The sequence below is a fragment of the Eubalaena glacialis genome, chromosome 14 (genome assembly GCF_028564815.1).
Source record: "Eubalaena glacialis isolate mEubGla1 chromosome 14, mEubGla1.1.hap2.+ XY, whole genome shotgun sequence".
Classification (NCBI taxonomy): Eukaryota; Metazoa; Chordata; class Mammalia; order Artiodactyla; family Balaenidae; genus Eubalaena; species Eubalaena glacialis.
In genome coordinates, this window is record NC_083729.1 from 23134024 (window position 1) to 23149087 (window position 15064).

General features: G+C 40.9%; 1 protein-coding gene across 1 annotated transcript in view; it reads left to right on the forward strand.

The window, feature by feature from the left end:
- The first annotated feature begins 1585 nt into the window (after nt 1-1585).
- WDR43 (WD repeat domain 43) overlaps nt 1586-15064 on the forward strand; it is a 49229-nt gene continuing 35750 nt past the window's right edge. The window contains exons 1-3 of the mRNA XM_061210746.1: nt 1586-1817; nt 9121-9258; nt 13240-13361. Of these exons, the coding sequence (XP_061066729.1) occupies nt 1593-1817; nt 9121-9258; nt 13240-13361 (485 nt within the window). The 5' untranslated portion in view covers nt 1586-1592. The remainder of the gene's footprint in view (nt 1818-9120; nt 9259-13239; nt 13362-15064) is intronic.

Sequence of the window (15064 nt, forward strand, 5' to 3'; positions counted from 1 at the left end):
GGATTCTTAACCACTGGACCATCAGGGAAGTCCCTCATGCATGTTCTTTTATAACAAAAATCCTAGAAATAGTTGTCTATACTTTTCTGCCCTTTCTCACCTCCCATTTTCCCCTCTACTCTCTAAAATGAGTTTTTTTCCCCTACCTCTGTACTAAAAATGCTTTTGAAAAGTCACCAATGATCTTGATCTTGCCAAGTTCACTGATTAATTCTCAGTCTTCATCTTAACAGCATTTGACATGGCTTTGATTATGTCTTGCTTCTGAAATCCTTATAAAAATTTTGGTTTTCCAGCGCATCTCATTCTCCTGGGCTTTCATCACTGTTATCCCTTCTTAATCTCCTTTGCTGGGTCCTCTTCCTATTCCTGATAGATTGGCACATTTTTGGGGCTAAGTTTTTTTCTCTATTTATACTTACACCCAAGATGATCCAACCATACAGTTTCAAATAGCATCTGTATGCTAATGCATACAAAATTTATATCTGTGAACTACTCATATATCTTACTTCCTACTGAACAACTCTATTTGGATGTCTACTGAGCATCTCAAACTTAACTGTCCAAAACAGAAACAGTTGATTTCCACTCCACCCAGACCCGTTTCCCCAATTCAGCTAATGGTATCACCATTCACTTATTCTCTTAGGCCTTAGAGTCATCCTTCACTCGTGTCTTTTACTCATCCTTCACAATCAATCCATTTAGCAAGTCCTGTTGGCTCCAACTTCAGATTAAATCTGGATTTGGACCACTTCTCACCACCTCTGCCACGTCATTCGAGTCCAGCCCACCATCCTCCTTCTCTCTTGTCTCTTTGCTTTCATTCTTGCCCCTCTACAGTCTCCATCCAGCATCCAGGAGGCCTTTTAAAATGTAGATCAGTTTATGTCTTTCCAAATAACATAAACTGCAAATTTTACCATGGCTTTCCCTACTTGTAAAAGACTCAAGAGTCTCCTATGGCCCTGAGGGTAGTGTTTTATGGCTTTCCTGCTGGTCAGTAAGCTGTGTGTGGGCTGAACAGTAGCTGGCATTTCTAGAATCAGAATGCATAGATTTGGTGAAATGTTACGGAGACCTTAAAAAAACTGTCTATTTGATGCAGTAACATGGGATAAATCTTGACGAAAGAAGAGGGAATAGCCTCTCCCACCGTTACATTAACACTGTTATGATTGAATAAATTGTTATGTGAACACATGATTACAGCCTGTAAGTGAATAAGGAAAAATGGAAGCAGTTGTCACAAACACGGAATTATAAGTGAACATTTCTTTCAAACATTTCGTTCAATCATGTTATTTAAATTAAAAAAAAAAAAACCAAACCTTTTTCTTTCTTTCTTTCTTTTTTTTTTAAAGGAAGGAGTCTTGTCAAGCCCCTCCACACGTCCCCAGAACAAGTTAGTACTGAGCCCACCGGGCCACCGTCCACAGGTAGGCCGTCCAACGCTCGCTTGCGTCGCGAAGAGCCACTCCCTCTGCTCCCTGCACTCCCTCCGCCCCACTTCCTCCCTCCAGGCCCCGCCCCGTACCGGTGCGCCTGCGCACGGGCGAACACGTGGCTGCCGCGGAGCCAGAGCAGCAATGGCGGCGGGTGGTAGAGGTGTTGCGGAACCTTTTTCCCCCGCGGGGGTCCCCTGCGCCTTCTCCCCGCAAAGCCAGGCCTATTTCGCTTTAGCGTCTACCGACGGTCACCTGAGAGTGTGGGAGACAGCCAACAACCGGTTGCACCAGGAGTACGTGCCTTCCGCGCACCTCAGCGGTACCTGCACCTGCCTGGCCTGGGCGCCAGCGCGGCTGCAGGCCAAGGTAAAGCGAGCTGGATGGCGCGGGGCGGGTGGCCGCTCAGGCTCAGCCTCAGCGCTTCGCGGCCCGGCGGCGCGCGGTCCAGCATCGCGCGTGGCCCTCCGAGGCCCGGGGCGAGGAGGCACCGAGCGCGGTGGAGGCGCGCTCTGGGCCCACGCCGTCAGCCCCGTGCGTGGCCTGTCCTGAGAGCAACGAGAGAGGGCGCGGCCGGATCCGACGGGCAGCGGACCGGAGCCCTCCTGGCCGGCTCCATGCGGTCTGGGCCCAGCCGTCGCGGGGGCCGCCATGTTCGCCGAGGCCCCGGGTCCCCCAGGGGCGGCTTCCTGCTACCAGGCCTGGCGCTCCTGTTTGCGCTTTTCAGAGCTCTGGCTTTTGACAGAGCCCCACCTTGGGGCTGTATTGTTCTTCTCCGACCCCTACCCAGCTCATCAGCCTTAGGCTGGGCAGTTAGAATGAACAAGTCTAGTTCCTTGCTTCCGGACACCCCCCCCCTCCACCCCCCACCCTTGGGGGCCGGCTCACCACGTGTTCTCTTCCACGTCCAGGATGTGAGACTATTTGAAAGTGTTGACTTTTCCCAGGCTCGTTTCCATTCTAAGCTATCTGAACCTTCTTGCTTTTAAAATTTTAACATCTGCTTGGCTCCCCCTTTATACATCCCCTTTTCCCAAGTCTGAAGTCTGCATTAGGATATGCAGGTAAAGTGAAGTTGTAGTTTAACTTAACGAACGTTGAGTCCAGGTGGAGTTTCTCTTACACGGGGCACTGCTGAGTTAGGGAAGGCTTTTCACTCTTAGGGACTCAATGAAAGATGTCATTCACTGTGGAGTCACTTGGCTACATCTGCACTAATTCACACGCACGTGGGAACTGCATTTATAAGGTAGCCAACCCGAATCAGTGCAGTGTGATTTGGAAGCATCAGGTATTGAGTTGTGTGGTATTTAGCTGACACTGTGTGTAAACCTTAAAAAGTTAGTGTTTAAACACATACACACAAAAAAAGAAAAAAAAAGTTAGTGTTTAGTATAGATCTTAACTCCACCTGACTATCCTAGGAAACTTTCCGCTAACTTTTTAGGTTGAAAGTAGGCATACATCTAACTTGTTATACTTTGGATGAGTATGTTGAGGTGTTTTTCAGATCTTAAGCTTGATTTTCATAGTTTCTAGATGAAGTGACTCCTGTTGATCACTAAAGAGACCTTATCAGGGCCCTTAAGTCAAGCACAAAACTAGGACTTTAGAAAAAATCAGTTGTCATTAAGATGACAGCCCTCTGCATATTTCTCCTTTTGAAATTTCTGTGTTTGTATTTTAACGGTCTTGTAAAGTGTTAATAATTCTAATGGTGAGAGGAAATGTGGAGCAGTGGTTAGATGCATGGACCCAAACTATACTTCCTAGCTTTGAACCCAAGCTTGGCTTCATCGTAGGAATTGTGCTTCTAAATGGGAATAATAGTACTCACCTCATAGAGTGGTTGTGAAGGTTAACATACTTAATGATGTATAAAGCATTTAGAGTAGTTCTTGGTATGTAAGTGCTGCAAGTGTTAATTGTTGTTATTACCTGTTATTTGCATGGTTAGTCCTGCAAGGTAGATAAAGACTAACTTTTTGCTTTGTTCGTGAAGAAGAAACTGAGGCTTTGGAAAATTAAGCAACTTGCAAAAAACCAAAAATGGAACCAGCACTAGAATGCAGGTATTTAGAGCTTAACTCTCTATTATCTGGAACAAATCATTCATATTAGGCTGGCAGATATTTGTCACCCACTTGATTTTCTCTTGACTTACAATCATATTGTATGTCTCAGGAGTAAAACTTTTACCTGGTCTTAAATTTCCTGTTAAAAGTCAGTTTTGGATTATTTATAGCAGTCTGATACAATAGAAAAATATCTAGATTTGGTTTCATACCCAGGACTCAAACTTGTTTTGTCACATTGAGCAAGTCACTTTACTTTTGGAGGCCTCCTTGAAAAAGAGTTGGGCTACATTAAAAAAAAAGTTTTTACAGGTTTCAGTATCCTTTTACTTGTATGCTCTCACTTTAGTCACCTGACTCTGTGAAATGCCCTATAATGGTTACATTTTTAAAAACTGAGAATCAGGGGGGCTTCCCTGGTGGCGCAGTGGTTGAGAATCTGCCTGCCAATGCAGGGGACATGGGTTCGAGCCCTGGTCTGGGAAGATCCCACATGCCGCGGAGCAACTAGGCCCGTGAGCCACAATTACTGAGCCTGCGCGTCTGGAGCCTGTGCTCCGCAACAAGAGAGGCCGCGATAGTGAGAGGCCCGCGCACCGCGATGAAGAGTGGCCCCCGCTTGCCGCAACTAGAGAAAGCCCTCGCACAGAAACGAAGACCCAACACAGCCATAAAAAAAAAAAAACAAAAAACTGAGAATCAGAACAAAGAAAGTTTAAATGACTTCACCAAAGCCTTATTAACCAATGAAGTAGCTGTGGCCACTAGAGTCAAAGTACTTTGACTCCTGGTCCAGTGCTCTTACTGTAACCTTAGATCTTGAGTCACAGAATTGAGAGTTGGGAGGATGTGATTTTTAAAGATAGCGTTTGCTACAAATCACTCTTCATTTTCTACCTTTGCTCCCAGGTCCCTGGGTTATGATCCTTGCCACTTAAGTTTTCAGATGCTCTCTTAAGCCCTTATTTTACATGTAAATCAGTTTGTAGGAGTATTCTGCATCTGGTTCAGTAACTGGCAGTTTGCCACCCAAGGATAAAGTTTGGTGACATTACTCTTATAAGTGGAGAAAAATGAGTTGGTGCTGGGTTTCTTGGGTAACAGGAGCTAAAGCAGTGGTTCATAAATTTTTAGAAAAATTAGATTGCTCCTTGTTCTTGGTCACAAAATGATTATAATTCTTTGCACTTATGTCACAATAGTTATTAGAAGATTTTTGTATATATTATATAGCTGAGCATTTTATTTGGGTGATGGAGCCTGGGGGGAAGAGGACCTCAGATGATGAGAAAAGTGCAAGGAGCTGGATTGATGGACTATGCATGGATGCTGTTTTTTTTTTTTTTTTTTTTTTTTTTTTTTTTTTTTTTTTTAATACTGGCAAGTTTTCAGCCCTTTTTATTTTTTCCTTTTAGCAGTTAGCACTTTTTTTTTTTTAATTTTATTTATTTATGGCTGTGTTGGGTCTTCGTTTCTGTGCTAGGGCTTTCTCTAGTTGTAGCAAGTGGGGGCCACTCTTCATCGCGGTGCGCGGGCCTCTCACTATCGCGGCCTCTCTTGTTGCGGAGCACAGGCTCCAGACGCGCAGGCTCAGTAATTGTGGCTCATGGGCCCAGTTGCTCCGCGGCATGTGGGATCTTCCCAGACCAGGGCTCGAACCCGTGTCGCCTACATTGGCAGGCAGATTCTCAACCACTGCGCCACCAGGGAAGCCCGGATGCTGTTTTTAGAGTTCCTCAGGTTTATTTGTGTAAACTGGGGCTGAGATGTTAAATGATATGCCAGAGGCGCACAGTAAGTGGGTGAGCTACCCAGGAACTGACCCTGCTATTTCATTGCTTCTTTAAGATCCAAACTTTTCAATTTTTCCTTCTCTAACTGCTGTAGAGCCCTGAAGAAACAGACTGGCTACCACATTAAATGCATTTATGTTACTTTGCTGTCACTGCAGTTAAAATGACCCCATATAGCTTAGTGCTTATTAAAGGAAGCACATGGCATTTCAGGCATTGGACAGGGCAAGCACAGTAGCATTAAGGATGTTTCTAGGAAAAATCTGAGCATCCCCAGTCCTAACCCTTAGGGACGCAGCACAGTCTAGTTGTGTTCCTGTATAATGCTCTGTCTTAAGGTCTCTCCAGTGTTTAAACTTCAAAAGGCTATGGTTTGCCTATTAAATCTTATTGGCAGAAATAGAAGTTCCTGTGTATTAGAATTTGTTTTTGATGTAAATACTGTATGTAATTGCATGTAAAATGCACACATTTTGTTCATTGTTACCCATGAAACTTAGACATTTGCTAGAGTAAGTGACAGTAAGATAGGCCAAGAAATGGCATAGGAGACTAATTGCAGAGTGAAACTTGAAACTTTGCCATAATTTTCAGTGACTAGAGGTCAGTATTTTTCAAAAATAGGTTTTGAACCATTAGTGGATTGTGAAATAGATTTAGTGGGTTGTGACAGCATTACAAAGATGAAGTAGACAATATTAGAGTGTATTTTGCATGGTAAAGGATAAGTTTTTTGGTGAAACTTGTTTCAGCTATATACACATGTTTTTATGAGTGTGTGTGTATTGGCTTTCCACGTAAACTCTTCTTACTCTGGGATCTTAGTCTAGAGTCAGGGCTTAATTGATCAAAATCAGATTTCTCATCACCTGGATGTGCTTTTTCTCTCTGTCTTCACTTCATTTGTACTATGCCTTGCTTTTATAAATCATGCACATTTAGACTCATTCAGCCTTCTGATTGCCTTCTAGATCAAATACTGCTTTCTTGAGACTGCTGTTGGCATTTATTGCTTAGCTCGGTCAGCCTTTCACATTGGAAAGGACTCTTTAGTCTAAGTAATAGACCAAATCCTTTTGGTCTTCATTCCTGGTACTTTCTGGAACTCAGATTTTTTTTTTGTCACGCCACGAGGCTTGTGGGATCTTTGTTCCCTGACCAGGGATCGAACCTGGGCCCCTGCAGTGAAAGCGCCACAGTCCTAACCACTTGACCTCCAGAGAATTCCCTGGAACTCAGATTTTCTGATCACAGATATATGAACTAAATTTTTAGCCTACCCTTTTCATTACTTTATATATTTACACATGTAATTAATGTGCACATGACATGAATCAAAGCAGTATGACTAAGACATTAAAGAAGAAATACAGACAATTCAGATATACTGTGTCTGTAATGCAGAGCAGAGCATGACTTGTGTCATAAGAGAAAGAAGAGGTGTTTGTGGAGAGATCATATTTGAGGCGGACCTTGAAGCAAGGATCGATTTTTAACCAAATTGAAAATTGAGATGGGTGGAAAAAGGCCCCTCCCAAAAGAGGGAAAAGCAAATGGGAAAGTGTATTCGTGATTAGGGAGTGTAATGTAAGGATGGAATTGGAAATAAGACTGGAAAAGGTGGTTTGGAGGCAAATTGTGGATGCTTTTGAATGCCAAACAGTTTTTTTGATTTACTCTTCTCTGGGGAGTCATTGAAATTTTTGATCACAGAAATAACAGGTTCTGATAGAAAATGCCAACAGAAGTCTGTCGTAATCTATAATCATCAGTACCACTAAACTCTTGGTTTCAGAAATATTTAGTAATGGGGTAATAGTTAAAATATTAGATTTCACTAAAATGCACACTGGTTATATAAACTTCTTATCTGGTTGATGTGTTCCTTTTTTGGACATGCACATCCTGCTGAATGGGAAGTTATTTTTAAAAAGATCATCCAACTCGGAGAAAACATACATGAGTCATTAGTTCTTTGAGGTTAATTAATTGGATTATTATTTAGGTTTAGACCAGTGATCCTCAAAATTGGGCATAGATTCTGTGATACTCCTACCACTAGCCTCTGCTTGCTTCTCCCAAAAATAGAGATTTTGCTGATAGGGAAATCAGGGCTTTGAATATGTTAACGTTTAATTTCTAAAATTTCTTTGTGCTTTTTAATGCAAATTCACATCTGCAGAAAAACATATACATATTTGGACCAGCTTATGTTTCATATGTTAGAAACCTCATTGTAGATAATTTTAATTTGATTTTGGGAAAACCTAGAATAGAAGAAATACTTTCTAGAATCTTTCAGAGGAGAGTTTTCTGATGAGGTAGTAGTAGGTTGGTATAATTTCCTCTACTGACCTTGCCTGAAATTTGTGTCCATAACCTTATGCAGAAACCACATTTGCCCTCTGGAATCATTCAGAGGCGGCTTTAGAAATTCATGTAACTGAAGGTGGGGCCTAGGACACTTCCTGACTAAGAAATGTTACTGAGGGGACCATCAGACATTTTTATACTTTGGTTATTAATTGTGACTTCTCTTTTGAGTTTATTAATGTAGATACATTTCTCAGGACTTGCAAAATGTTCATTATTTTTTCTGTATTTAAAGTTAATCTTATTTTTTGTTAAATCTTTTAACTTTTTGTTGACTTAGAGTGTCCAATGAATCAAATTCTTCAAATGTAACATCTCTAGAGGATAACTAAGAGAAAAAAAATGGAAAATGCCTTATAAATCTGCTCCTTGATTTTCTTTATGCACTGGTAACATCGTAGTTTTCATTGGTGGTTTTCTGGGTTGGGCAGATTTTATGTATCCTGGGCTGCTTTTTTGTGCTGTGGAGCAAAGATCTTCCACTATGGAGAAAATGTTCTCTTTTCTGTAATATTGGTCTCTTTTACACTAAAAGAATGGATTTCTCAGAACTTCTTTATGCTAAAACATAGGCTAGCCAAGCTTTAATTTTAAAAAATTATAAACATATGGAAGAAAAGTTCCAAAATTATAAATTATTATTCAGCATTATAAACTCTAAAGTAGTACTCTAAAGTTGTGATCAATTGGTTGTCTTTCTGACGGATAGACAAGAGCTGTTAGTTTCATTTTTTGAATTAAATCAAAGAAGTCTTGGGCTGTTTGACACTAGATTGAAACTTGTGCCTCTTAAGTCATTAGAATCACGAAGACAACATGGAACTTTCATACTGACCCTTAAAGAGTCACTGGAGCAACTTCTCTAGTGTGTGCTTTGCACTGCTGTACGAGTTACAACCATTTTTTGACTCTTAAATGAAGTAATTGTATGTTTATAAATATAAAAACATTTGAGTCCCTTTTCCTGAAAATGAAGCCAGAATGCAAGGAAAGATTTTGGGGGAGGGGGGAAGGGGAAAGCCTTGGCTGCTTGTGTATGGATCTGTAATCTCTTTGCGTCAGAGTGGAGGCTTCATTTGGACCTGTTGGTAATGGTTGGTTTCTGAGAAGTGGAAGCAGCATTGAGGCTGTTTGGACCTGTTAAGAGTAGAATACTACCAAGAGCATACTCAGTTATCCTATTTGCCTTCTTTTCAGAGAGATAGGAGATGGGGACAGAGTATTATGAGTTCTTTCCATTGGAGTGATTATTTTCTAAGTAGTGAGAAAGAAATCATCTGAGAGCAAATCACATCTCCACTTTAAAAAAAAAAAAATTCTTTGAAGCAGTCACATTCATTTGTGGGCTAGTGGGCATTTGCATTTATGCATTAATGATGTCTCAGTGTTTGAAATAATAAAATAAAAAATTGTTTTTTCTTTTTTTTCCAGGAAGGTCCACAGAGGAAAAAAAGGAAATCAGAAGCTATAGGGACAAGTAACCAGGTTGATTTGTTGGCTCTTGGTACAGCAGTTGGTAGTATTTTATTATACAGTACAGTAAAAGGAGAATTACACAGTAAATTGATAGTAAGTATGTGTGTGTGTGTTTTATATAAAAGAGAGATGACAGGAAACTGATTATTAGAGATTTATTAAAAACAAAGCAGCTCAGGATATGCTTTGGATCTGCAGTATGGGGGCATTTTTCTGCCCCTTCCATATTTAAAATTTTGAATGGTAATATTTGTTAAAGCTGTGATAGGTAACTTAGTCATTATTATAGGTCAGGATATGAAGAGTGTGAAGAACTATTGACTAGGCTTAAAATAAGAAAGGATAGAAAGAATTCTGAGTATCACAGACAGCAGCTGCAGAAGGAGCGCACCACCTCCAGGGCTGGGGAACGAGGGAGGTGGTGGAATTGTTGCTGAAACTCAGACCTTTGAGAAGCAGGTATTGCTCTCTGTGCTGATGTCTCTTGAGGGAGAGTGGCCCCATAGACTTGCGGTCCAGACCTCTGAGGAGGGGGTTTTAGCTGACTGCTGGTGTCTCTGAAGGCAGCTCATGAGACTGATGAACTATCAGGCAGCTGATGGTTCTCCAAGTGTTGAAAAAACTGCATATTGGGTTCAGCTGCTGCCAAAAGGATTGCCCCTGCTGGGGTGAAGAAATGTTGGGGTGATGCAAACTGGGAGACAGGAAGGAACACCTCATTGTTCCTCCTCCAGCCTTGTCTCCCTCCTGCACCCTTATTGGGGGAGCCTACTAACGATCCAGCTGGCAAAGCAGAAATGGGGTTTGCAGAGCCCCAGCATCCAGAGCAGAGAAATGAGGGCTTGGTGCTGCAAGACAGTAACTTAACTGGCATAATTTATTTCAGACAGTGTCTACTACAGTATGTTTTTGGTGTTCACTTAACTCCTGTCTGTATATAGGAATGCTTTCTGCATATATGAATAAAAGAATGTTTTCTCTTTTAAGTAACATCTATCCATAGACAATTTGGAACTACCTCAAGTTGAAAAGGGAAAACAATTATACCTAAGTTTATCACCGAGACATCCTCTTTTGATAGATTGCGTATTTCTTTGCTTTATGCATATGTTTAAAAAATACAGTTGGGTTCTGTCTGTTCATTTATTTTATATTCTGATATTTTCCATTAAATTACATGAGTAATTTTCATATTTGTCGAGAACTAGTTATAAACATTTTCAGTGACTGCATAAAATCCTGTAAATGGGGTAGTCCATTGGTGGTTTAACTGTTACTGACCATTTAGGTGGTTTCCGATTTTTTTGTTATAAAACTCTTTTCTTCTTACACGGGTTCCCAGAATTACTAACCTGTAATTAATGAGTCAAAGGTGTGAGTGTTAAGCCTTTTTATACATAGTATAAAAATTTTCTGAAAACTTTTCTAATTTGTACGTGTATCAGCAGTGGAAGGACGGTACGTGTATTTCAGTAGTGTTTTTGCCATCGTTGATTATTCCATTAAAACAGCGGTAAGACTAACAAAAAAAACCCAGCTAATTTGATAGGTGAAAATTTTTATCTGATTTTAAATCTGCATTTAAAAATATATCACTTGTTGGGACTTACCTGGTGGTGCAGTGGTTAAGAATCCGCCTGCCAGTGCAGGGGACACGGCTTCGAGCCCTGGTCTGGGAAGATCCCACATGCCACGGAGCAACTAAGCCTGTGCACCACAACTACTGAGCCTGAGCTCTGGAGCCCGTGAGCCACAACTGCTGACCCCGCTTGCCACAACTACTGAAGCCCACGTGCCTAGACCCCGTGCTCTGCAACAAGAGAAGCCACCGCAATGAGAAGCCTGCACACGGCAACGAAGAGTAGCCCCCGCTCGCCGCAACTAGAGAAAGCCCACGCGCAGCAATGAAGACCTAACGCAGCCAAAAATAAATAAATAAATTTATTAAAAAAATAAAAATAAAAATATATCACTTGTTTTTATATTAAAGATTATAAAAATAATATACAACTGAAAAAAATTTAAAGCATTCAGAGGTATATGTAAAGGAAATCTCCCTTTATTCCTCCTTCCTCCCAAGTTGAGTGTGGTCCTCATGTGGGCTTTTACCCCACTATAGTTTGGGTCCCATCCTTTGATTTGGTCAGTTTTCTGTGGTCAGTAGGTACCTAGTATCTGGTGCACTGTGATAGCTGCTTTACTCAGTTACTGTGGCTGCAGACATGATGCTGATGGAGCCTAGAACTCCTTTTTAGATCAGTTTGATACCTCCCAGGATTATATATAAATCTTTAACAGGGAATGAGTTTATTAGAAAGGAACCAAGAGGGTCAGGGCAAGGAGTGTTGGGATGATGTGGTGAGGTAGAAAGGGCCCAGGCTTTGGAACTAGTCTATCCTGAGGTTGAATCCTTCTAGTTATATGATCAAGGATAAGTAATTTAACTTCTCATCTCTTCAGTATTATATAACCTATGTTGCATGACTTTGAGATTTAGACAATTATATATTGAAAGTGCCTCGTGTAGTGCCTGGCATGTAATTGGTATTGAGTAAATGTTTGTTGAATGAGTAACTAATGAATGAGTGGACACTTGCTAGATTGCTTTCCAAAAAGGTACGCTAGCCCCTAGCAACGTATGATAGTGCCCTGTAATCTTACCAGGGTGGATATTATAATGCTAAACAAATTGGCAGATGAACAGACTGAAAATGTTACTTTGTTTTGCTTTGTATCTCTTGAATTACTAACTTTTAAAAATTTTCTTACTGAATTCTTTCTATGGAATTTATCTGTTCATATCCTTTGTTCAGTTCTTTGTGTGTGTGGCTATAATGTAGGACTTAGTTCTTTGAGTAGATAGCTGATAGGAAGGAAGGGAAGTAACTGAACTTAGCCTTTAAAAATATTTTTCTTTTGGATTTCCCTGGTGGCGCAGTGGTTAAGAATCCGCCTGCCAATGCAGGGGACACGGGTTCGAACGCTAGTCTGGGAAGATCCCACATGCCACGGAGCAGCTAAGCCTGTGTGCCACAACTACTGAACCTGTGTTCTAGAGCCTGCGAGCCACAACTACTGAAAGCCCATGCTCCTAGATCCCATGCTCCGCAACAAGAGAAGCTGCCACAATGAGAAGCCCGCGCACCGCAACGGAGAGTAGACCGCGCTCACCACAACTAGAGAAAGCCCGCGCGCAGCAACAAAGACCCAACGCAGCCAAAAAATAAATAAATAAATTTATTAGAAAATATATATTTTTATTTTGAGGTGGGAGCAATCTGTATGATAGAAGTAGTGATTTTGAGTTTTTTATGCTTAGATATGTACACAGTGGTGACTCATTGTATGTATATTTAATGTGAATTCAGATGGAAAGAATGAAAACAATAATTGCTCACAGTGTAGGTGATTGAGCACCTTAACTCTGCTGAATGAACTTGTCCTGGAATGTGTGTGAGACGGGAGACTTGAATTTGCTCTTTCCCAGTTGATGTCTCCATTCCTGTGTGCCTCTGAGTGAGCGAGCATCTTGCTATGCTGAGTATGTTTAAAGTTTCATTCATATGGTATGAGCTACAACACAAGGAAACATTTAGTGTTTCCCTGAAGGAACATTGATTTTTAAAGTTGAGAGAGAGTTTTGGTACAAAGGGATTTTCAAGGATAGTTTTAACTAGACATGATTTTAAACCCTTTAAGATTTGACTTTATTAGTTCACTCAAGTGTCCCAAACTTTTTGCCACTGTACATGAAGCATTTTATCATGCTTAGTGCTGGCATTCCTGTCAAAAGCAGGTGGCATTTAGGACTAGTGTCCTTTGACTTATGATGTAGAAGTATGTTTTTCCAGCAGAGGAGAAGGGAAAGTTAACATTTGATAAAGTTATAGAAGATTTATCTCATTTTTGATGTTGGAAATGGATAGATGCATTTTAGTTAGGTTAATGGATAGGCTTTTTTAGTTAGGTTAAGGCCTAGCATTTTAGTTAAGTGTTTAGTAATGATTCTAGGGTGCATATTGTCATATCAGATGAGCTTTATTTTTTTTCTTTTAATTTTTTTTAAATCTGCAGAGTGGTGGACATGACAACAAAGTCAATTGCATACAGTGGCATCAAGACAATGGCTGTTTGTATAGTTGTTCAGATGATAAACATATTGTGGAATGGAACACACAGACGTGCAAAGTAAAGTGGTGAGTAACATTGATGGTTCTGGGGTAACTTGGTTACTGTTTGGGAATGCATTAGAGTTTGACAAATCAAGACTATATTCTTGATATAAGTAAAGTTTGATATTGGACACAGTGGGGAATGTAGACACTAGTAAGGTTATAGACTGTTCTCAAGGAACATTTAATCAAATTGGACATGGAAGATTTTAATACATAAAAGTTAAATAATGGTACAAGAGTAAAATAACTGCACAAGAGATGCCATAAGGTAGCAAGTAATTACTGGTCAAATGATTAGGGTAGTGTTGGGAAGGCCTGGTGGAAGAGAAGGGATTTCAACTGGGTCTTCTAGGAGAGGTAAGATTTGGAAAGAAGAGGGTGGGAGAATCCTTTTGAGGGTGGGGAAAGGAAGGTGGGGTGGGGATGTGGCAGGAACAAAGGCTAGGAGAAAGGGAAGTTAAAGATTTACGTGGAACCCAGTAGAGGAATTTAGAGGAGGCCCATATTAGGGAATAATGGCTGGTGGAGGATATGAGCCAAAGTATCTTATAAGAGAGTCTGGCCTTAAGTGTCATAGATAAAAATCTCAGACAACTCTTCTCGTTCAAGCACCTAATCCTGTGATTGACTGCATAGTAGATGCTCAATGAATGTGGACAGTTGAATGTGGTTGAACTTATGTGGATGAGGACCCTAAGGAGGATAATGATGCCCATGGTCTTACAGCTAATAAGTGGCAGGGGAGTTCTAATCTTGCTGTCTTGAATTCTGGCACAGTGTTTTTCTACTGTAGTCAAACTTCTTTTGTGGAATTTTAGATTCTGTTTGGTAAGCATGAGACACTGAAGGTCAATGTCTTGGGAACAGAGTAACCAAAATAATGCTTTAGGAAGAAAATTTGCTAGCACTGTGTAAAATATATGGGAAAGAGCTAGTTCACAGGCAGAGAAGCTAGATCCCGGGTGGCGGTTGTAATAGTCTGGGCGTAGGATGGTAAGAGTGGGAAGGAAGAATGGAAAAGGTACCAACCAAGAAGAATCTTCGGTAGGATTGGGGGAGGGGGTGCTATTGAGTGAAGAAAGGAGTTAAATAAAATGTAACTACGTTTTCAGCTTTCTGAACTTACTAGGTGTCTAGTGGTGCAGTTAATAGAAACTCAGAAGAGGGAAGTGGTTTTAGAGTTTTTAAGCAAATTGAATTTGAAATAACACATGAAAGGCAAGTCCCAGCAGAAGGGGTGGTGAGAGAGGCTTAGAATTTTAAGGAGGGTTTGGGGCTGGAGGTGCAGAGCATAATCATTTGCCTAGAGGTTCAGTAAGTGCATTCCATTTATCTGCGGTGGTAGTTTCCATACTCATAGTTGTAAAGAGACGCCTGTGGAGATTCTCATCCACTAGGTCAGGGGTGGGGCCCATGCAGCTGTACTTTTAAATGCTGTCTGGATGAGAGTTCACCAAGCCACTTCCTTCACATAGGGGCTAATGTTCAAGGCACCGTTCAACATGTTATGCACAGTATTGTATTTGTAACACTGCGAGGTGGTCTCCATCCCTGTTTTATAGTTAAGAAATAGGTTGAATCACAGCCTGAGCTTTCATCGAAACTGTGCTGTCTCATACAATATTTTGTTTCCAGTTTCATTCTTGGCATTCTTACGCTATAGTTAACTGATTTTATTTTCCATTTTAGGTATTATCTGTTGATTTCCTACTATGGAAGATGAG